Here is a 23,292-nt window from a genome sequence, read left to right as displayed (position 1 = left end):
CCCCAGGGCTCGCGGGCTGAGGGGGGCTGTGTCTGTCTGTCTGTCTGTGTCCCCCCCCCAGGGCTCGCGGGCTGAGGGGGGCTGTGTCTGTCTGTCTGTCTGTCTGTCCCCTCGCGGGCGGGTGGGCTGAGGGGGGCGCGCTCCCGTTCCCCCCGCCCCTAACGGCCGCTCGCGGCGCGCTGCGGCGGGGCCGCGCAGGAAGCGGGGGAGGGACCGGCGCGGCGCGGCGCAGCACAGCGAGTCCCTCCGCGCGGCGCCGCCGCCAGATCCCTCCGCGCGGGCCGGGCCAGCCCAGCCCGACCCGACCCGACCCGACCAGCCGCGCCGCTTGGCCGCTGGGCGGGCTGGGGACATGGGGCGGCCGGGCCGGGCGCTCGGGGCGCTGCTGCTGCTGCTGCTGCTGCTGAGCCGCGGGGAGCCGGCGGCGGGTGAGTGCGGCGCGGGGCTGCCCTCCGCTAGGGGGCGCGCTGCGCCCCGGGCCCCCCCGGACTCCCTCGCCTCGGGGGTCCCTGCTCCACCCCCCCCCCCGGTCCTGCGGTCCCCTCGCCTCGGGGGTCCCTGCTCCATCCCCCCCCGGTCCTGCGGTCCCCTCGCCTCGGGGGTCCCTGCTCCATCCCCCCCCCCCGGTCCTGCGGTCCCCTCGCCTCGGGGGTCCCTGCTCCATCCCCCCCCACCCCGGTCCTGCGGTCCCCTCGCCTCGGGGGTCCCTGCTCCATCCCCCCCCCCGGTCCTGCGGTCCCCTCGCCTCGGGGGTCCCTGCTCCATCCCCCCCGACCCCGGTCCTGCGGTCCCCTCGCCTCGGGGGTCCCTGCTCCATCCCCCCCCACCCCGGTCCTGCGGTCCCCTCGCCTCGGGGGCCCTGCTCCATCCCCCCCCCCCGGTCCTGCGGTCCCCTCGCCTCGGGGGTCCCTGCTCCATCCCCCCCCACCCCGGTCCTGCGGTCCCCTCTCCTCGGGGGTCCCTGCTCCATCCCCCCCCACCCCGGTCCTGCGGTCCCCTCTCCTCGGGGGTCCCTGCTCCATCCCCCCCCACCCCGGTCCTGCGGTCCCCTCTCCTCGGGGGTCCCTGCTCCATCCCCCCCCACCCCGGTCCTGCGGTCCCCTCGCCTCGGGGGTCCCTGCTCCATCCCCCCCCCCGGTCCTGCGGTCCCCTCGCCTCGGGGGTCCCTGTTCCATTCTCCTCCTCCGGGTCCTGGGGCTCTGTCCTGTGCCTCCCCCCCATCCTGGGGTCCCCTCCGTGAGGAGCTCCCTGCCCTGCCTTGCTCTGGGGATTCCCTGGGTGTGGGGGGTCTCTGCTCTATCCCGTTTCCTTTGGGTCCCTTTGGTGCAGAGGTATCTAGGGGTCTGTCACTGCCCCTGCGTTTTGTGGTCTTTAGGGGGCTCACTCATTGCCCTGAGGTCTCTTTGGGGTGGGGTGGGGGTCTCTGGAGAGCTCACTCGTCCCCCGGCTCCTCTGCTCTGTCTCCCTCTGGATCTGACCTCTGCAGCTACAAGCCCCCAGTTTGGTGCCAGGCCTGGAAAACATGTGATGGGGCTTCACCACCAGCCCTGCAAACTCCCTGGACTGGTCCCCACATCCTGACTGTGGAGATGGAAAGCAGAGAGCATCCATTGTCCCTGCCAGGCCCCCAGACTGGGAGAGCCAGGAGGGGGACCACTGCTAGCCTGCCTCCATACAAATAGGGATGTGTTAATGAACCTCTAAAAACAATAGGGGCTACTTTGGTTTGGGATGCTGGGTTCTCTGCCCTGTTTACTACCCAAACACAAATTAGTTGGGGCAGTGCATGGGAACCAGGCAGGATGTTTGGCTAGCAACTAAAGTGGAAAAACAAGTCTCTTGCTTAGGGAAGCACAGAGTAAATAATGAAAGTTCCCTTAGACCTGCATATTTAATTCATTGTTAATGTAAAGTGTTAATGGCAACGACAGAGGGGAATTAAAATAATCACTTTGACTTTAATGTGCCCTTTGTAAAAGAGCAGAATGCCACTCCAGGGCCATAGATAACAGTTCTGGAGTTTGTTCTGGGAGGCACAGAGCACCCTCAGTTTTCATTGACTTTAGAGTGTTTAGCATATTGTAATCGTGATACTATTTGCACAGCAGAGGTATCCAGGGTGAATTACTAGCATCTGCATGCAGCATGAAACAACCTTGTCTATGCCCAGCAGGAGAAAATTCTCTCGAATATGCCAGTGGCTGCGGAGGACAAGTGCTCTGCTTTAGGGTCCATGAGACCTATTCTTTTCCTTTACAGGCTGGTGACTAGCCTGCCCCACCTTGATATGCTCAAGTTTCCAGTCCCTTATCTTCTGTGTGTCCACACTGTTCCTCTACCTCCGTGGAAGCAGTCCCCCTCCCACCTCCACTATTTTCAGTTGAACACTTTCTTTAGTACAAGGCAAGTCATGTTAATAGTAAATTCAAACAGGAGTTGACTTAACACAGCTAAGATAAAAATCCAGAATAGGTACAAGTAAAATGATTGGAGATATGAGGTTACAGATTAAAAGAAAACATAAAACGTAAATCTAGGCCCTGTAATTTTTAACAAGTTTTGTTCCAGTCTAATAAGGAATTTCTTACCCAGTGGTTATTCCTTACAGCACTTGCCCAATCTAGAGAGGTGGGTTCAACTTTTCATGAAACATGGATGCAAGTGACACCTCCGTAATGGATGACATCTTGTGCCCTTTCTTCTTGTGTGAGCTCGTTCCAGACTTTTGTTCTTTCTCAGAGTCAGGGTGTTTCATTAACTTCCGCTTGTCACTGAGGATCCCTTGTTCAGTCTCTTCTTGGGGTTCTTTTGTCTCTGTAAATGCTCAAGCCTGCATTTGGTTCAGACTGTAAACGTAGGGCTGGGTTAGGTCAGGTTAAAAGATGTCAACTGCTTTCACTCTTGACTGAGTTAGTTCTGAGACCCACCCGTCCTCAGGTGACATGCTTCACTGCATACAGTTTTGGAACATAATAGTCTATAGTCTAACACAGCTACCTCTCTGTTACTAGAATAGGCTATGGTTTAAGCTGTCTTAAAATATTTTCCGTAAAGGTCACAATAACTGCAATAGTCAGCTAGATTTTAGGTTTTGGCAGAGACCATGCATGAGTCCCTATGACGAATTATTGAGAAGATGGTGAGGCACAGGTGTTAAGTACCTGCCTGTGCGTGTTTGTCACAGTAAGGTGAAACCAAAACATTTAAGAGTGTTGTTTAAACTGGGAATGTTGAACTGGTTAAAGGAACCTCTAGTGTAATAAGACTAATAATTTCACTCCAGTAAATGCCTTAAACACATAATGAATGAATAATCTGCAAGCCTCTGCTTTCTGACAATATAGCGATTAAAGAAATGATTGAAAGTTTGAGTTTTAATTTGAACTCATAAAATCAGTTGAAAAAGGGTTAGGTTTTCTAAACATTCTAAGCATTTTAAATTAGCAAAATAAAAACAAAACTACTGAGAATCTGTATTTTTCCATTGCTTTCCAAAAGAAAAAAAACCTGAAATGAAAAGAACTTGGCTGCAAGGAGCACAGTGCTATGTTACATTGAAGACCCCTATTGAGACAGTAGCTCTAGCTATATCAAGGAGACACTGTTACATGTGCTTTTTAAAATGGCCTTGAATCTTTTTAACTCTTTTATATTTATCCTTAAATATTTAATTATATGAATAGGTGTGCAGAGCTGAAGCTCTTAACTGATTTTCATCATTGCACCATTACTTGCTTGAGATTGTTGGGAGAGCTCAATTTGTACCTATATTCTGGTCCAGAGGGAGAATGTAGTTCAAGTTGTCTTGAGAGTAATAGATGCTGTTGAATTTCGTGTCTCTCAGAGAAGATTAATTTGTTAATGGCCTGCAGTAAACAATCGTTTGTCTTTTACTGTCTGTACAATGATTTCTACATTTCTCATTTGTTTAGGCGATCCTCCCTGGTCACCTTAGAACTGTAGAACTGAAAGGACCTGTAGAGAGCCTTAGTTCAGTCCCCTGCACTCATGGCAGGCTTTAAGTATTATCTAAACCTGTGATATTCACAGTTATGTGGCTTGGGAGCCACATTTGTAACCCATGTGACTAAGTTATACCCTGTGCACTACCCGCCCCCCCAGAGACACACACACAATATTAAATAAATCATTATAAATATAACCAAATACTCTACAGTTTTCAGTACAAGGAAAACTAAATTTAGCAGAGTTACCTATTGCATGCCTTTAATTGCCTCGCTGTTGGTTTGATGTACTGTTCTACCTCAAGGAGAGAAGCTTGGGGAAGCTGGGCTCTGTGCTTGGAATGGCAGTCTGAAGGGATTGTTGTGTGTGCTGGTGAATAAGAAAAGTTCACCTGTTGCTTTTAATCTTTGAAAGCGCAAAGAAGGGTGCTTTGCATCAGGGAGTTGAGGGGAACATTAAAATATCTTTTTTCTCATTTTCCCTGTTTTCCCTAATGGCCAACTTAAACCACCCTTGCTGCAACTTAAGCCTTTTGCTGTTGCCAAGTGATGTCCCCTGGGGTTCTCTGCTCGAGGCCCCTGCCCACTCTACCTTTCCCCAATTCCCCACACCTGTGCTGACTCTTCCCTCATGCACCCTGTTCAGCTCCGTGCCTGTTCCCACCCACACTTCTTCCCTTCCCCTCAGAGCCCCTGTGTGTTGCTAAATAGCTAATTGCAGCAAATGAGGAGCTCTGGAAGGAAAGGAGAAGAGCTGATGCACAGGGTTGTCAGTAGACGGGGAGCACCCACTGTTTTCCCCATGTGAAGGAACACTCAGTTGCACACATACAAAATGGGATGTGACTGCCTAGGAAGGAGTACCACAGAAGGGGATCTAGGGGACATAGTGGATTACAAGCTAAGTGAGTCAACAGTGTGACCACCGTTGCAATCAAAGCAAACCTTGTTCTGGGAGGAATTATCAGGAGTGTTGTAAGCAGGACCTTACTATACAGATGGTGGGACAAAAAAGGAGTGGGTGGAAGAGATTAAGGACTGGGGATTGATTGACTTTGTGTTTAGGATTTGACCATTTGTGGCATGGGGAGCAAGAGCTTCAGTAATTTTATGCCATGGTGTGATCATAAAATGAAGGTTTGCGTGTTCAAAGCCTGCCTTCCCCTGGAAAGAGTCAACATATGCCTGCTGGGAGAAGTGTTCCCTTTATTTTGTGGATAGGATTAGTCTGACTTCGGACCAGGTTATCTTCCTCTATGGCGACAGAGCTATTTTCTGAGGCAAATCTGTTTCCTAAGTATGTTTTGGCCAGTTTTTGCAGTAGTGTTTGGAGAGGTTAGAGTACAGCCTTGAAAGGACCAGTGTCCTTAATTATAAATGTGGTGCGTTTTGGGACCATTACTTGCAGAAATAGCTTATACCTTCCTGTGGGATTGCAAGATGCTGGCTTTGCTGAAACTAGTGATTGTTCCACCTTTGCTTAAGAAACTGTCTCTTGATGGTATGCTTCTCCAACTACTGTTGTCTCTAGACCTCACTCTCTGGAAAAGGCTAAAGAAGGCTGTCTTTCTAGATCTCTGTCAGTCTTAGGTCTCAATGTAGTATGGAAACTGGGCTTGCATTATTGGTGGAAGTGCTTCCAGATGTTGGATAAGGTTAGTTGTTGATGTTGACCTTTCATTGATGCCATTGGTCATAAGGGATATGAACCAGTGTTGAACAAGAAACAGTTTTACCAGCCTATGAAAAAATTCTGGTAAAAATTTTCCTGAGTCAGACTACAAAGTCAAAATTTCAAAAATGTTCACAAACTGAATATTTGGGGAAAAAAATTTTAGTTCAGGTCACTTTGTCAACTGTTTTGTGTTTATTTTTAATTGTTTGTTTAAACTTCAAAATAAAAAGCTATTTTTGAATTGAAAAATGAATTTTTTGAAAATGTCTTGAAAATTTCAACATTTATTTAAAAACAGAGTCAAAGCTTGTCAAACTGACTCTTTCTTGCAGAATGTTTAGATTTTGACAGATCAGCTTTTTTGTCAAATTTCCAACCATCTGTAACATTAACCCAATTGTGGTGCTTGGCAGTGAAGTTGTAATTGGAATTACCATGAGGAAAGAATGGAGGTATGCAGAGTATTTTTAGATGGGTACTTACCTGTGATTTCTTGTGCAACAACCCTCAAGGTAATTATCTGATGTCAGACCTCTTACTTAACACACAATGAAACAGAGGTTATGATCCAGACTATTCATCTTTGCTGTTTCATGCAAAGCAGGTGATGTAGTGACTTGCTATTCCTGCTTGAATGAGTGGCTGAGCTGAAGTGGAGTCTGTGTAAGAGATTGCCGTGATGGTAGCTTCTGGGAAACTGATGTGATCTCAGAAGCATCTTCTCTTTCTAGTGAGAGAGTATATCTGATGACTGTTACTGATGATCCCAGTCTGGGGGCTCCCTTTGATCAAACAGCAGCAAATAATAGGTAAACTGTAGGCATTTTTATTTTTCCTGTGCATCCTTATTTCTTGGATGGAGACCCTGCCACAGTTCTCAACACCTTTTGTTACTGCTATTGAACTGCTGCAGTGCAGTTGCCATGGGGCTTCTCTGGAATACTCTTGGAAATTGGCCCTATTGCAGGAGGTAGAGGCCTGCTTACTTAGGAGTGGTGTGCCTAAGTACTGTAGTATCCTTGCACTTATATAGACTTCATTAGCTAATGTCAGCTGAGATGCTCTTGCTACTATCCCAAGACTTAAACTCTTAATGTTTTGGGCTACGTCTACACGTGCAGCCAACATCGAAATAGCTTATTTCGATGTTGCGACATCGAAATAGTCTATTTCGATGAATAACGTCTACATGTCCTCCAGGGCCAGCAACGTCGATGTTCAACTTCGACGTTGCTCAGCCCAACATCGAAATAGGCGCAGCGAGGGAACGTCTACACGTCAAAGTAGCACACATCGAAATAGGGATGCCAGGCACAGCTGCAGACAGGGTCACAGGGCAGACTCAACAGCAAGCCGCTCCCTTAAAGGGCCCCTCCCAGACACAGTTGCACTAAACAACACAAGATACACAGAGCTGACAACTGGTTGCAGACCCTGTGCCTGCAGCATAGATCCCCAGCTGCCGCAGAAGCAGCCAGAAGCCCTGGGCTAAGGGCTGCTGCCCACGGTGACCATAGAGTCCCGCAGGGGCTGGAGAGAGAGCATCTCTCAACCCCCCAGCTGATGGCCGCCATGGAGGACCCAGCAATTTCGACGTTGCAGGATGCGGATCGTCTACACGGTCCCTACTTCGACGTTGAACGTCGAAGTAGGGCGCTATTCCTATCTCCTCATGAGGTTAGCAACTTCGACGTCTCGCCGCCTAACGTCGAAGTTAACTTCGAAATAGCGCCCGACGCGTGTAGACGCGACGGGCGCTATTTCGAAGTTGGTGCCGCTACTTCGAAGTAGCGTGCACGTGTAGACGCAGCTTTGGAGAGATAAGGGAAGGCTAGAAAGGTAGGTTGTGCTTAGGACAGAAATTCCCAACATATGGGTCACAATTAGATTTTATAAGGGTTGCTGGCTGGGCAGCTCTTAAAGGAGCCATTTGCAGTTCTGCGGCTGCTCACTGCTCTAGCTCCCAGTCCCCATCCTGCCTTGCAGTGCTGAAATGATACTCAATTTAATTGGCTTAATGGCCAGCATGAGGGATCCCGCCCTTAAATCAATTAAATTGAGTTCCATTTCAGCGTGGCAAGACAGGGAGATGCCCACACTGCAGGCCCTATGCCCCAGCCAGCTCCCAGCCGTAGCGTCCCTCCCAGCTGGTTCTGCCAGCCAGGGGTTTGCAACCCAGACTGCTCCAGAGGCAGGGCTGCCAGGGTTCCCGCCCCACACCCTGGGTCTTGGAAACCTTATGCAGGACAGGTGCCTCTGGTTGGGGATCCCGTGGGTGGGGGTGCCTGTCTCTCATAAGTTTTCCAAAAATCCAGCAAACCTATCTGAGAAGGGTTTAAGCTTGGGGGCAGCGTAGCAAGGCCGAGAGGCGTTTAAGTCGGGGCGGGGGCATTTTGGGTTTGAGAGGGGTAAAAAGGGGTGGTGGTGGTGAGCGTGTGCATTTTTTCCAGGGGAGAACCTCCCCCTGACTTCACCCACCAGTTTTGAATTGCTTTTTTAACAAAGTCTTCCTGAAATGTCAAAATGGGTCCCTGTCTTGAAAAGGTTAGGAACCGCTGGGTTAGATGATGATCTTTGTTTTTTGAGAATCTTAAAACTGGCAAACTTCCTTATCCAACTAACACTATAAATCAACTTTTTCTTTTATAGCTGTTGCACAGGATTGGAACATCCTCTTTTCAGAAACAATGTTCATATGTGAAAAGGAGCAGTGCAGTTTGGTGAATGATCTGACTGAATATGCTTGTTCAAAGGTGTTGCACTGTAACCCATGTTGTCATGGTTATATTGATCTTGAGAGCTGGAATTTGGGTATATGTTGTTTATCAAGTTATGAGGCAGTGAAAGGACAACATTAGCGTTTGGAAGACTTGTTTCTTTTGGAACAGGAAATTTCACCTAAAATGCTCAGTGGACAGCACTTTTAGATGCACGTAACTTCAATCCTTTGTATTTCAAGTTTGCCTGGTTGGCTAGGATCCATGGATTAAGGCGTGTGCAGCATGATGACCATTAACTTTGAGGCTTTGCACATTTCCCCTCAGGGCATTTTAAGTTTACATCACTCTGGCTGGAAAACTGGAACCTAGTTTTCCAAGCATCTGTGTTTAAAAGCCCCTTGTAGTTACATATTCCTAGTGTCTATAAGTTCATTCCAAGATCATCTTGACAAAACGAGTCAACTCAATATGAGGGCAGCATTTTGTCATAGCCTCTCTGGAAGGAACAAGGCCTGTGTCATATTTTACGTTCATTCCTCCAAGAACTCCAGAAAAGAATAACATTCTACTCTATTTCTAGGGCATATGCCTTCTGAAAGTAAAAGGATGAAAATGGAGCTTTGTATCTCAATAGTATATTGGATTATATTGTTTCTTCCCTGTGGGTTGTCTTAGTCCTGTTTCTGCAATATCATTGGTAGTTTCTGTGGAAATAATGCTGATGACAAGCAGTGGATTATGTTTTATGGAGGGCTAGAAACTCTTATAAATCCATTTTAACATTAGCACTAAAGAATGACAGAAAACTTTAGCTTGAAAAACATAACCGTAATTATTTCTACATCAAAAGTTTTTCGAAGTACAGAGATGTCAGTTTGTCTTTAGATCTTGAATTGTATTAAACTAAAATATTCGTCACTAAAGCTTTTCTGTTTTAACCCAATACATTGTGTTGTGGCTTGGTTGTTACGTTTTTAAAAAATGTTTTGGCTTTATGCATTGGAAGAACTTTGCTGGTAAGTGGATGCTGCATGCTTCCCTTCCAACCCTCCTGACTGTGGGCAGGAATCACACAGCTGTCTGGGTCCCTGCAGTGAGACACGCTCCTCCCTGCCCTGGCTGTGCATCTTCTCTGCAAGCTGCTCTGAGTTCCCCTCTCCAGCCGGGCATGTCTACCAAGGGAGAGTCCAGCAGTGGGATGGGAAGGGAGCCCTGGGGAAAATCTGTATTGCAGCTGGGAGTATGCTTCTGCTTACCAAATGAACTATGAACACTTGCTAGCTGCCAAGTAGTAACACTTGAGGGCTCACAGGTGGTTACTTAGGTGGCTAGCACGAGCCACTGCTCAGGTCATCCCAGGGCTGTGTATTTTTAGTACAGTAGTTTGAGCAGAGCTGGCACAAGTCTGTCATGGTTGGAAGCATGCCTCCTAAGGTGGTGTTGAGCTACCCACAGGATCTGGCTATATTGGAGAAGGGTTTTTTTATGCTCTATCTTTTCTAGGGCTGGTACCTAAATACAGAAGTGTTACCAGGGCATCATGAGCAAGAGGGGCCAGTCACCCCAAGTTCGTATCCAGGGTCTCCAGTGGTCTTAGGCTCAGGGTGACCAGTCCTTCTCTCCCTTCTGTGGCTGTATTCTGGTTTATGGTTTTCACTGAGCTAGTATAAGCATGCCTCTGACATATCTCAGGCTCGGGTTGGGTGGGCTGCAGTGCTAATTCCATCCTACCTGTGGCCACGCCCCTGTTTTACTGATCAGTCTCAGTCAGCACTGTCCTTTGTAAGGACCTCCAGGAGAATTCTCTAAAGCCTAATACTGATCAAGACGATGAACAATGTAAAGGAGGCTCCACCCTGAGATTTGCTCCTGATGCCCATGGGCAGTGGTTTCAGTCTACTGGACAGCAGTTAGCTTTGTGGAGTTTTCTCCAGAGCTGTGGAAGCTACTACCATGGCAGAGTGTTGTACTGCAAGTGGCTTTCAGTTTGCAGAATTTCACCAGAGCAGCTTTCTCTAGAAATGAGGACTTAGTCCCTTGCTGGGGGTCTTTAACTTACCCTTCTGTTCAAACCATCTATACAGCAGTAAACCCTTAATTTAACAGACCCCAATATAATGGATGCTGTCTGCCAGCCCCCCTGCCTCCCCCCCAATAAACACCAGAGACTCACCAGAGCTGTCACTGGGCTGGAGGAGCTGCCAGAGTGGCTGGGGCTGCAGTGACTTGAGGGGCCACCAGGGCCAGAGAAGCTGGAGTGGCGGGCGAAACAGGGGCTGTGGCAGGGCACAGGAGCTCTCCTCCCACAGCCTTGTGTGCATGGAGCACGCAGGCAGCGGCAGCCAAGCACCGACATGCTCCATGCACACAGGGAGGCTGCCCACTGGCAGGCTGAGGGTGTCATGGAGCCAGGGGCTAGAGGAGCCACAACCCTAAGAGCTGCAGGAAGTGGAAGGAGTCAGGGCAACATTCAGCTCCTCTCCCGGTAAGTCGGGGGGAGAGATGGAGGTTGGGGGGGGAAGAATGGGGTAGGAGGCGGGAAGGGAAGGGTGGGGCGCAGGACAGGAGTGAGTGATGGGCTGGGATGGTCAGTGCATCATCATGCAGCCGAACCATTCAGCTATAATGGACTTTCAGCATTAACAGACACCCCTTCTGCCATTAGCCCGTGAAATCGAGGGTTTGCTGTAGTGAATCCTTTATCTGGATGTTTTCCCTTTATTGCCAAATAAGTTATTTTTAGATGCTCTTTCCATTTTTCTGTAGAGATAGTCTAATCTTCTAGATCAGTGCTTTTCCACCTTTTTTTTTCATTTGCAGACCGCTATGAAATTTCAAATGGACATGGACCCCTATGAAAATCTTAGTCATAATCTATCAACTCCTAGGGGCCTGTGGACCACAGGTTGCAAACCGTTGTTCTAGATCCAGCCACCAGTAATCTTTTGTTACACTGTGTGATAACTGCCGTTAAACCATGTGTGTTATCCTAGACCCTTTGAGATGTTTCCCATAATCAGTGTATGTATCATTGCTAATGGTCTTCTGAAACTTGGGCTTCCTAAATAGAATTTCATGTCATGCCTTAAGAGCAAATAAGTCCACACTGGTGTAATTATACTCCCCGTGAGTTATTTGATTGTATTAATATCAATAATTTTATTTTAGAATAGCTGTCTGTTTGTGTGTACCCTTTCTCCTCCTATTTATTATATATTGGATTACATGGGACACTAGATAGTTTTTGATAGATGTAAATGGGGCTAAACCTGTTAGTCAAATTCCATCTCATCTGTTACCATGTGTCCTGGATATTTTTCTTTTTGTGATGGTCTCTATTTCTCGGGTAAAAAATTAGTGCACTACATTTATATATAAAGTTCTGCTTCATTTCTACCACATATTTACTGGGGTCACCATGGTACAAGGCTGATACTTTTACGTAAGCTATTCGGTGAAATCGTAGTAGATTAGGTACTGCCAGTCCCTCTTTGATTTGGTTTACAGAGTTCTCTTCTCCCCCTCCCCACACAGTAAGTTATTGGACCATACAAAGTAGCAGTAAAGCACTGGGTTGGGACTCAGAAACACAGGATCTGTTTTTGGCTTTGCTTGTTGGGTGAGCCTTGAGCAGGTCCCTTCTTCTCTGGGTGCTTTAGTATCCCTCTGTAAAATGGAAGAATGAGTCTAATCTCCTTTGTAAAGCCTCAAGATCTGCTAAGGAAAAACACTAGAGAGAGATTATTATTGTTGCTCAAGTTCTATTTGGAATCCATATTGGTTAGGGCTTGAAATGGGAAATTTCATTCTGGCAATAATTAATTGTAATGACTGGCGTGGATCCAAGACAAATGTATTTTCTTCAGATTAAAATAATGGGAGGAAAATTTCATCTGCTGATTTGAGGACAGGAGAGAGATGAACTGTTAAATATTTTGTTTAGGTGACACAAACTCATATATCTTGTATTTTGCTCATCATGGATTCCTCTAGCCCTGTAATTAATATCTTATAATTAATTATATAGTCTGATCTATCCCTGAATTCATTAGTTTTTCAGAATGTGAGCCATGAATTGCACTAAATTGGAAACCATTAGTATCACATTGTTTGCATGCAGCACAATTTTATGTTTTATTGATTGTTACCTCCGTTATGCTGCTATTTTGCATATATTTTATGCCAGGAGCTCATTAAATGAGGAAGACAGCCTTGCTGGGCTCCTGTTTGTAGTTGTTGGGCACGTACTCTATGACTTTTGTCTGAATAGAGAGGGAGTTCTATTTATCCATGTTTTCATATTGCCTCCAAAACTCATTCCTGTTGCCAGTGTTTCTAGGAAAGGCCATTCAGCTTTACCAAAGGCCATCTCAGCATCTAAGGATAACAGCAGACCTATGTTTGGCTTTGTTCTACTCTGCCTGTTGTGAATTACTCTTATGGATTATCTGTTATTACTGAGTTGTATGTTATGGATGAAACCTGTTTGCTCAGTGTGTATTCACTGAGGCAGGGCTGTTTCTAGTCTTCTGCTCATAGTCTTTGGAAATATTGTCTACATTAAGAAGCAAAATTGGTTTAATGAGTCATGCATAGTAGTCTGTGGTTTTATTTGTTATATCAGCTTTCATTATAGTGGGAGTTGTCTTATTTTAAGAAATCATTAACATGTTTGGCTTACCTCTAGTGTTTTGTGATACCTGTCATACAACTCTACTGACAACTACCAGGGCCTTGGGAATTTTGTGTTGGCTTTCATTTTAACAGCTTCTGTGACTGCCTTTCTTTATGGGTCTCTCTAAGTGTGTCAGCTATTCCTGAATTAAACTTGGCATGATAACTGCAAAACATTCTATAATCTCCCCACCTCAGGTCCCGTATAATTTGGCAGTATAAAGATTTGTGATTGCCTGAACGATCTTCATCAGTTTTACATTTCATGTATGTATTTGACTCATCCTCTTTTAACCTGTAGTCAACCTGTGGAGCTCTCTGCCAGAGGATGATGTGAAGGCCAAGACTGTAACAGGACCAGTTAAGTTCAGGGAGGACAGGTCCATCAGTGGCTATTGGCCAGGATGGGCAGGGATGCAAAACCATGCTGGAAGTGTCCCTGGCCTCTGTGAGAAGCTGGGGTTAGGTGACAGTGGGGGGAGATCACGCAATGATTCCGTATTCTGTTCACTCCCTCTGGGGCACCCAGCATTGGCCACTGTCAGAAGACAGGATACTGGGCTAGGGGGACCATTGGTCTGACCCAGTGTGGCTGTTAACCATATTCCCCTCTTACGATAACTCTGTTTCATCTTTTCACTTGTCTCCAGGTGTGGCATTTAGGAGCTGCTGGAAGCCGTCTCCTTACAGCTGTACTCTTAACTCCTAATTCTTACGATAAACTTCTCCATTTCCTCTAGGCACAAACCTAGGCGAGGCTTGTGTGGCTAAGGTTTTTTTTTAAAAAAAAAAAAAAAGCATGAGAATAAACAAATCACAGCTTTCAAGCTGCTTTTAATATCACAAAGAATCAAAGAGCTTGAGCTTATTTTATACATCTATGTACAAAATGTGTGTACTCCTTAAGCAGTTCCTTTGCCAGTAAAATTAGATCTGAGGTGAATTATCACATTTGCATGAACACCTTTATGGTAAGATGCTTCAGGTGTTTGTAAGAATCAGAGCATCTCCTCCAGTTCCTTGAGAAAGTCATTCAGGGCATTTGATGCTGTCATGTCTGTGGCTGCCAGCTCTTTCACTCTAATATCCTTGGAGATACTGTGTGATGTGCAAGCTGGTGTGGACCTTCTGGTAGCGGGTTTGCATCAACTCAGTGTGTGTCTTCACTGCAGAATTAATGTAGGCTTTTTCTTGGGCGTTGCCACAAAAAACGCTGCTGTCCACATGCATGCCTCATGTGAATTTGATGCATTCAGCCTGACCTAGTTAGCCCTGCTAGGGTTAGTGGTTAGAGCTGGAGCATTGTTTCTCTTTGTTTGGTAATCCACCTGCTTAGTAGTGAAGACACAGGATAAACTGCTCAAGTGATGATAGTCCGCCAGGGTGTTTCCACAATTCTACCCATGTGCCTAAAAGGACAGACAAGTTCTTTGACAATTCACAGGGAAGGAATCATGTGGTAGCTCATTTTAGTGCCACAAAAGAAATGGGATGTGCCTGTGCCTGTCCTAGTGACACATGGGTTGAATAAAGCACTAGTGAGGACACACTGAGGTGTAGCTTTTTCATTATGGCTACTCATTCCTGGCTTCAGCTAGCCAAATTGCCAGACACCTGAGAGAAGTGAAGATGTACTCTAAGCAGGTTTTCTGACAAAAGAGATGAGGTCCTAGCAGCCTCCTTGGAGAATTTGCAAGCTCTTTCAGGAGGAAGAAGCAGATCAGTTATGTGCCAAGCAAATGATTAACGAAGGCAGAAGGGATCTTCTAAGACAAGGGATAAGAATCGGTGACAACGTGACTCAAAAACCTTGTTTGAGTCGCTTGGTCTGCTTGCAAATTTAGAAGGACGGTCTTGGCTAGTCTATTTTGTCTATCTATAGAAGATGCTCTTCCTTCATGTTGAGCATACAGTAAATTTTCAGTTAACTCGGTGATAAGCTTAATCTTCATATATTGTTTGTTGTGGGTGAGTTAATTATATTGCAATCTTTATTTTTATTGTCTGACTCCTGTGTAGCTTGGTAAGGTAGCCTAAATGTGGTTTTGGATGGAAACAAAGTAACTGAAGTTACTTGCTACTTTGTATTCATTATTAAATTGTCTTTCTGCATTTCATGACAAATTTTAGCAATGCTTCTTGTACAGAGAAGCAGCTAAGTTTGCTATGGGAGCTGTAGGCTCTAATTTGCTTGTGCAAATTCTTTTAGCTTGTTAATTGAGAACCTCTTTCAGTAATTTTGTATATTTGCAATGTAACTGGAAACATTGTAATCTTATTTGCATTTTATTGTTTTTGTTTAATCTTTTTGTTTAGTCTATTTTAATTGTTCAAGGTGAAGTATACCAAGTAATTGGTTTCACTTCTGTTTAGACAGCTTTAGATTATTTTGCACTGGATACAGTTAAATGCTTGAGTTGTACTGTCCAATTGGTACAGCAATTGAAACTGACAACATAACCCTGGGTGGTTCAATGATCAGGCGGCAGTTCAAGGTGACCCTGATTTGTTGGAAAAACAGGGAATTAATTGTTACTCTTCATCAGTAGTTTGGATTGATAAACTGGGATAGGAGCTGCACACTTCTCTCTACTTAAGAATCTACCCTACTTTGCCTGTGCTGCACTTCTTTGCTTCACTGATCTGCAGGACCTTTACTGAAAAGCTGAATGCAGTCACCCTCTTATTTCCTTATTTGTGGCCAAGCCAAGATGCTATTGAAACCTGAGCCTGTATTGGTGGTCAAATGCTAGTTATGCTTTTGAGCGGGTTACAAAAAGTCAAATAGTGAGTTTTCATTGTAGTGCCAAGGCTTCGGAGCGAATACAGAGAACAGTTTGCAAATGCTGGGGAAAAGGAAATAAACCAAGTCTTCAGGTGGTTGTCCTGTTGGCCTTATCAGTGTGAATAAAGTAAAATTCAAGCACTCTGAGGTAGTGATTTGTGAACACTTGCCTCTGTCTCCCTAATCCAGTCCATTACAGTTTGCTAATAGTCACTTTATTTCCAGTCCTACTTGGAGGACCATAGAAAGCTAAGGTGCTAAATCTTAACATTTCCGTTTGGGCTTGTGGCAGAGATGTTCTAATTAAAGGCCGCCCAAAAGTAACGTGTGATGGGAACAGTCAGGCTGCCGCACCAGTAATGTGAGGGATACAATTATGTATATCATTATGCGGGGTGGATTATGTGGACATTTACTATGTAGGTGGTGTGGATGTTGCCGGTAAGTTGAGGAGGAGTTGGTCATGGGTGCAAAGTGTAATCAGACTGTGCATTTTTGGGAGTTGCAGGAAAACAATTATTGTAAATCTGTGGTCAAGCGCTTGTTGCTTAGTAACCCTGACCCTAAGAGGTTATCCTAAGAAGGTCAGAGAGGAATTTTGTTAATTTCCTGACTCCTGAGCAGTGGCTATGTTGTCTGCAAGTGCCCCATTTTCTGAAGTCGAGTTAATAGGAAACAGGCATTTCCATTTTGGGGAAAACCAGATTTGCTGTAGCTGTAGATATTGGACTTAACTTGTATTTTATTCTCTTGGGTGTGCAAGTATACAGTGCTCCTACATGAGTTATTTACATGCTAAAGAGTTGTTGAGAAATAACTTTCAAGCCTTGTTGAGAAAGTTTATGTCCAGAATTTAGAGCTGGTGTTCTGGTTTGACAAAGCCTCGCCCACCCTCTGCCTGTTTTACTAAATTGCACCTGGATCTAGGTGTCTGCTTAACTCAAATACAAGTAATCCAACGACAGAAGCTGAAGTTAAACGTTCAGAATTTGATACACAAATCTGTGAAAACATGCCCGAAATAAGGGGCTGTCTGTGTTGCAGCATGTGGAACACATGGTATGTAGGTTGGAACAGCAGTGCAAGAGGTAGCAGCATGTTACTGAAGCTGTTAGGGTTAAAAAGCTGAATGCAGTCACCCTCTTATTTCCTTATTCGTGGCCATGCCAAGATGCTAGTGAAACCTGAGCCTGTATTGGGGGTCAAATGCTAGTTATGCTTTTGAGCAGGTTACAAAAAGTCAAATAGTGAGTTTTCATTGTAGTGCTAAGGATGTTTGGATTTGTGTGAGGAGAGACTTGGCAACTCCAGCCTTATCCACTAGACTAGACCATGCTTGATGCTTTCCTAAAAAATGTCTCTGTTCGGCCTACAAAATCTCTTTCCTACTCAGGTTTTAGATTCTGTTATACCAGTCATTGTTTCTTAGGAGCTATCCTGCTTCTGTTTATCCATAATTTTCTGACTGTAATTGCTGAATTAACTCTGTGTGATGCAGGTGCAGGGGTCCCCAAGCACTGCACCCCATCCGCAGGCTGGATTGACTCAGTCAGCAGGTAGGACACGAAGTTTGTTTGGTTGACAGAGGCCCAGCTCAGCACAGAGGTGTCAGTACAGCCAGCAGAGACAGTCATTCCAACCCATCCTGGGGAAAGAAGCCCGAGGGGTGCCCCTCTGGGGTGCAGCTTCCACCCTAGCCAGGCTGGCTGCCTTCCAACTCCCTCTCCCCTCAGCTTCTAACTGCTGCCTCCCATTCAAACCCAGCTCAGCTCCTCCCTGCTGTTTGTTCAGGTCAGAGGTGTTACTTGCCAGTTTAGGTTACAGCTCCAGGAGGTCATCCTTAGCCGCTGGGAGCTGCTCTGCCTGTCGCACACACGTCCAGCCTGAGTCTCACGTGCACCCCCCCGCCACTCCATCACACTGTGATGTCATAGTAATTTCTGATTTAATTCGGAGAACAAGCAGCAACTGTGTGTGAGCTGTTGAGGGACAGAGAGCCTCTCTCTTAATACCTCTCTTAATCGGATTAAGCAGGTCTTTGCCCGTGAAAGCTTATGCTCCAAAATATCTGTTAGTCTAAAAGGTGCTACAAGACTTCTTGTTGTTCTCTCTCTTAAGACATATATCTCTATAGATTGGAAACATGGGGTATAAGAGTGTAGAGCAGGGTGTTCTAAGTAGGAAGTTCAGCAGGAATTATTTTTTTTGTGCTTTGTTTTGCAAGTCTGTTGAGAGAAATGAGATGTTTTTAGTCTCCTGTGTGTTGCTTCACTATACAACATTGTAGCTTTAATGATCCCTTTTGCAATCCCTTTGAAGCTTTAAATATTATGCACTTCAGTGTTTTAATACTGCTATGATGCATGATGGTTACTGGCTAAACTCTCTATTGCTCTTCTTTCAGGCTTACAGTGCCTAGATGCTCTTAAGCCTTGTATCAATGGGGGAAGATGTGTCTCCTATCACAATGGCACAGGATATTGCAAGTAAGTCAGTTTTACTTTAATTTGCTTTCCAATCCAGATCCGATACATAGCCTGAACCTGACCACAGCCTTTGGACTGTTGGCTCTAAGTGTGAATTTTTGATTGACATTAAGAATCTTTAAGCCATGGCTTTCTTGAGATTGTAAGCTGTGTACCTGTGGAAGAACAGAAAAATAGAGATTAGAGATGGAAAGATCTATTTTCAAGCTCTTGAAAACGGTTACCTACCTTATTCTGGTTCTCCTTTGAGCATTGTCCTCATACGTGGGTGATATATATCTCTGAAGCCATGGTGCTCAAAATCCAGTCCAGACCTAGCTAATTGTAGGGTTCCTGTGAACTCCTCTATCCCTGCTGCAGGTTCTGTCCCCTCTTTTTCAGTGGGAGGATAGCAAGCCTCACTGAGTCATAAGAACCCATCCAGCATTTCCTAACTCAGAGAGTTGATTTCCCAGCAAATTCTTACATCATCATCAGCAGCAGCAGCAGCAGCAGCAACCATGGGTTCAGTGCCTGTTGGTGTCTGAAGCCTCTCTCACTGTTTCCTTCCATCTTTCCCTGCCCACTGCAGAGTGGCTTAGTTTCTGTGGACTAGCTCCACACCAATCTATTATATCATCTATCCATTCTCTGTGGGGTCTGCCTCTCCTATTCGAACTGTCCATTTGCCAAATACCAGGATCTTGGTTTCTCGTTCATTGTTAATTCTGCAAATATGCCTGAATAGCTGTAACTTGCATTGTATAACATTCGGCAATAAGTTCTCTTTCAGCTGTGTCTTCCTGTATAATTCCTCATTGGTGAGCTTCTGCATCCATCCTATCTTGATATAATTCCTCTCGAAAGCCAATATTCTTCTCTGACTGTTTCCTTATCACCCATGTCTCACATCTATACAACATGCTGCTGAATACACGTGTTTTCAAGACACTCCGCTTCATTCCTAAGCTAATCAATTTGCTTATCCAGATCTTATCCATCACCTTCCAACTCACTCTTACTTTTGCTGTTCTAGTTGCTATTTCCTTCTTGCAGTCTAGATCATACTTTGTTGTTCCCCAGATATGTGAACTTCTCTATGTTCTCTAGTTCAAATCCATCTACACTGATCTTCCTTCCTACTTCCTACCTCCAAATACCATTGTTTTTGTTTTATCGATGTTCACAATCAGCTTGTATTGCTTCCCTTTCTCGTTTAGCACCTGCACTGTTTTGGCTAACTCAGAGGTTCCCAAACTTTTCAGCATCATGCCCCCCTTTTTGAGAAACCCTCGTGCCTCATTACCTTCTCTTTACCATCATCCAACCCCCTTTTAACAAAAAATTCACTTTGTAATTTAAAGTAAACACAAACTTGATATAAAAATGTTATTTAAAATTAAAAATAAGCACAAATAGTTTTTCTTGGCCCCTTGCGGATACATGGTGCAGCCCCAACTGTCCTGCTCCCTGAGCCCTTTGCCAGCCTCCAGAGCTGCCTGCGCTAGCCACCTGCCCGCCTGAGCCCCGCACTGCTGGCCCTAGCTGCTCACCCACCAGCTGCCAGGGCCAGCCGCCCAAGCCCTGCAAGCAGCCCATCTGAGCCACTTCCCTCCACCAAAGCCAGGCACCACTCTCCCCTGTTCCTATCCCACCCCCAACCCCCCATCTAACCCCATTCTCCTCCCCCTGCAGCCCACACTCATTCACCTTTTGAGGAGGCAGCTAGCGCCACATGAGTCTTCACCATCTGCCTGCTTTTTATAGCAACTGTGCTGGGTTGCCAACATCAAATGGCAGGGCTGAGAGCTGGAAGCAAAGTCTGGCTCTTTCCTGGGATGGAGAAGATGATGGGGAGGGTTGGGTCACCTTGTGCCCCCCCCCAAGAATTTCTTCATGCCCCCACAGTTTGGGAAACCATGCGCTAGCTTCTCCTCATCTTCCTCAGTGATAACTATATCATCCGTGACCCTCAAGTTGTTAATTCTTATTCATCACATAGATATCTCTTATACCTCTTCTTTGATCTTGTCCATAGCTCTCTCTAGATGCATAATAAAGATACTCGGCGATATTGGATCTCCTTTTCTCGTTCCTTTACTTGTTCTAAAACAACTTCCCAACTCTCTGTATGTGCTTATCACTACCTCCACATTGTCGTTGATATTCTTCAACAACCATATTAGTCTGCTATCCACTCTGTACGAGTCCAACACTGCCCAAGTCACTTTCTGATCTATACTGTCAAATGCCTTCTGAAAATTGATGCATCAAGTGTCGCTGTTCTTATTCTTTCATTGAGCTTTTCTCCACTATCAATCTTAGTGCTAATATCATCTGCTGTATGGTACTTGTATCTTTCCTGAACCCTGCTTGCTTGACCACTAGAAATTCTTCTATCTGCAGTCTTAGTCTCTCTGTCAGTATCATCATCAGCACCTTGCCTAGATGACTCATTAGGGCAATTGTTCTGTAGTTCTTGCACTCCAATTGTGTACTGTCAAGCCTGTGGTTAGCTCAGCATCCCAACATTCTCCAGCCTGGACCCCGTTCCTGAGCCAGCAGCCCCTTCTCCACTGCTTCCTGCACCCAAATTTCCTCCCAGAGCTTGCACCTTTCACCCCTTTGCACATCCAAATCCCTCATTCCCATCTTCCCACCCCAGAGCCTGTGCCTCCTGTCTCAACCCAGTAAGAGTGAGTAATGGCTGGGGGTGGCACATGGTGGAGAGGAGGGGAACAGAGAGGGCATGGCCTCAAGAAAGGGGTGGGGTTTGGGGGCTTGCTCTGACAGTTAAAAAGTGATCTTGTGTGTAAAAATACTGGGGACTACTGCTGTTTTAAAAATAAATAAATAAATAAAATTTCATACCTCAAAATGTGAAAAATATCTCTTTTTGCCTTTCGACATGTCGGGGTACAAATTGAATTTTTTTAAGTGTGGGGGTTGAATGATGGTAAATAAGAGGTTGGGGGTGTGAAGGTATCTCAAAAATCAAAAAGGGGGTGTGATGCTGAAAAGTTTGGGAACCACTGTCCTAGAGGCTTCATGGTGGAGTTAAATTGTTCCAGCTTTGTCATAAATATGACTTCGCTTTTTGCTGCTGCATGGAAAATCTCTGCAATGGATGCACTGGGAAATGACATTGCACCTGTTTGAACACAACTCGCTTTTGGTAGGCTTACTTAGCAACTTAAAGGGCGTGCCCTTTTTAAAAGCAAGTTTCAACTCTGCAAAGCTGGATGGCTTTGCTCATCCTCCCTGGTTGCAGTCAGCTTCCCACTTGCCTTTGGTGAATGTATTTTTTCAGTGTTTGTTTACTTCATTAGTGCTAGCAGTCCCATTTTGCAGCACACTGAAATCCTCTCTTTAAAGCTTACATTCTTTAAATATTTTTAGATTACATCCCACCTACTTAGGCTGGCTAAGTAACAGCTATTCATAATTAGCTCTTTTCAATGTTTTCTTCAGTCTTGCCTCCCTCTGAATGTTTGTTTTATTTTTCTAAAGTCCCTTCAACTTGTCATTATTTTTCTGCTAATTGGGTGTCCCAAACTGAAAGCAGTACTTTGTGAGATTGCACCTGAGACATGTAGAAGGACAATCGTAATCTCTCTATACTGGGTTCTCTTTTCATGACAAATGAATGATTCTTTGCAGCCACGGTGCCCAGAAAACTAACACTTGCTGTTCTTTCTCACCCCTTTCATCCACATTTGTCCCCAGGTTGCTCCTTTCCATGCTTTAGTTTATTTCCTCCACATGTTTGCATGGCATTTTTTGAAGTTGTAGCTTGCTTTCTTGCCTTTTCTGTTAAATAACTTTCTGTGTTGTGACTAGTGTTTGTAGTTGATCGCAATCAGGACAACTTGCAAACTTATTAACTGATGTCCATCTAGGTGTGCAAATCATAGTATGAGACATTAAATAAAATGAATTCCAATACTTGTCCCTGATCACAAACTTCTCCACCTTTGATACAATACTTTTTTAATTGTGTTTTTGACTATATGCCAAATCTCAGAGTTTTCAGTACACCTTGTAACTAAGCTAGTCTGAATTTCTCATTTCACACTGTAACAGCAACGAAGGGTCCTGTGGCACCTTACAGACTAACAGAAAAGTTCTGAGCATGAGCTTTCGTGAGCACAGGCTCACTTCATCAGATGCTGGTCTTGGAAATCTGCAGGGCCAGGTATAAATAAGCCAGAGCAAGGGTGGGGATAACTGAGCTAACCTTGTTATCCCCACTCTTGCTCTGGCTTATTTATACCTGGCCCTGCAGATTTCCAAGACCAGCATCTGATGAAGTGAGTCTGTGCTCACGAAAGCTCATGCTCAGAACTTTTCTGTTAGTCTGTAAGGTGCCACAGGACCCTTCGTCGCTGTTACAGATCCAGACTAACACGGCTCCCCCTCCGATCATTCGACATTGGTGGTGGTTTTACTGTTTGCTGTGACGTGCTCTCAGAAGCTGTCAAGTACATCTGTCAAGGTGGACAGCAGAGTAATTTAAAGCTATGATTACTGACTGTCGTGGCCCATGGTAGCTTTAACCATTGACTTGATACAAATGTATGATTTAGAGGAGTGTGTAATGCTAGCTGCTGCCTTCCTCCTTTGGGTAAAAGTAGGCTCTAATCTTTCCCTATTTAAGTCTCTCAGCTCCATCCCTCTCCAGGTACCAGTGAAGACAGAAGAGATGCAGTGCAAGCTCTGACATCTGCATGACCTTGCGCCGAATTTCCAGTTCTGGTTTAATGGTTTCTGTTTTGGAGAGAGGAAGGAAATGTAGCAGGGAACTCAAACTCAGTCCTTTAAGGTGGAATTTCCATGTTGCCGGTTAGCACCCTGTTTTCCTTTGCAAAGACTGTGGGGGACTTTTAATAGGGGAGCTTCCCATCTGGGGGGGCAACCCAAATTATTTTCTGAAATATTTGTATATCGGCAAGAGTAGAAACATTGTGCTCAGGAATTTGAGCTTTCGGAGGAGGGCAAGTGGGCTGCC

General features: G+C 45.5%; 1 protein-coding gene across 7 annotated transcripts in view; it reads left to right on the top strand.

The window, feature by feature from the left end:
• The first annotated feature begins 287 nt into the window (after window positions 1-287).
• NOTCH2 (notch receptor 2) overlaps window positions 288-23,292 on the top strand; it is a 97,830-nt gene continuing 74,825 nt past the window's right edge. For all 7 annotated transcript variants that reach the window (XM_075002166.1, XM_075002165.1, XM_075002171.1 and 4 more), the window contains exons 1-2: window positions 288-428; window positions 18,224-18,305. In XM_075002166.1, the coding sequence (XP_074858267.1) occupies window positions 353-428; window positions 18,224-18,305 (158 nt within the window). In that variant the 5' untranslated portion in view covers window positions 288-352. The remainder of the gene's footprint in view (window positions 429-18,223; window positions 18,306-23,292) is intronic.

The sequence above is a fragment of the Carettochelys insculpta genome, chromosome 9 (assembly GCF_033958435.1).
Source record: "Carettochelys insculpta isolate YL-2023 chromosome 9, ASM3395843v1, whole genome shotgun sequence".
In the NCBI taxonomy this organism is placed as follows: domain Eukaryota; kingdom Metazoa; phylum Chordata; order Testudines; family Carettochelyidae; genus Carettochelys; species Carettochelys insculpta.
This window is presented reverse-complemented; position numbering and strand designations above follow the sequence as displayed.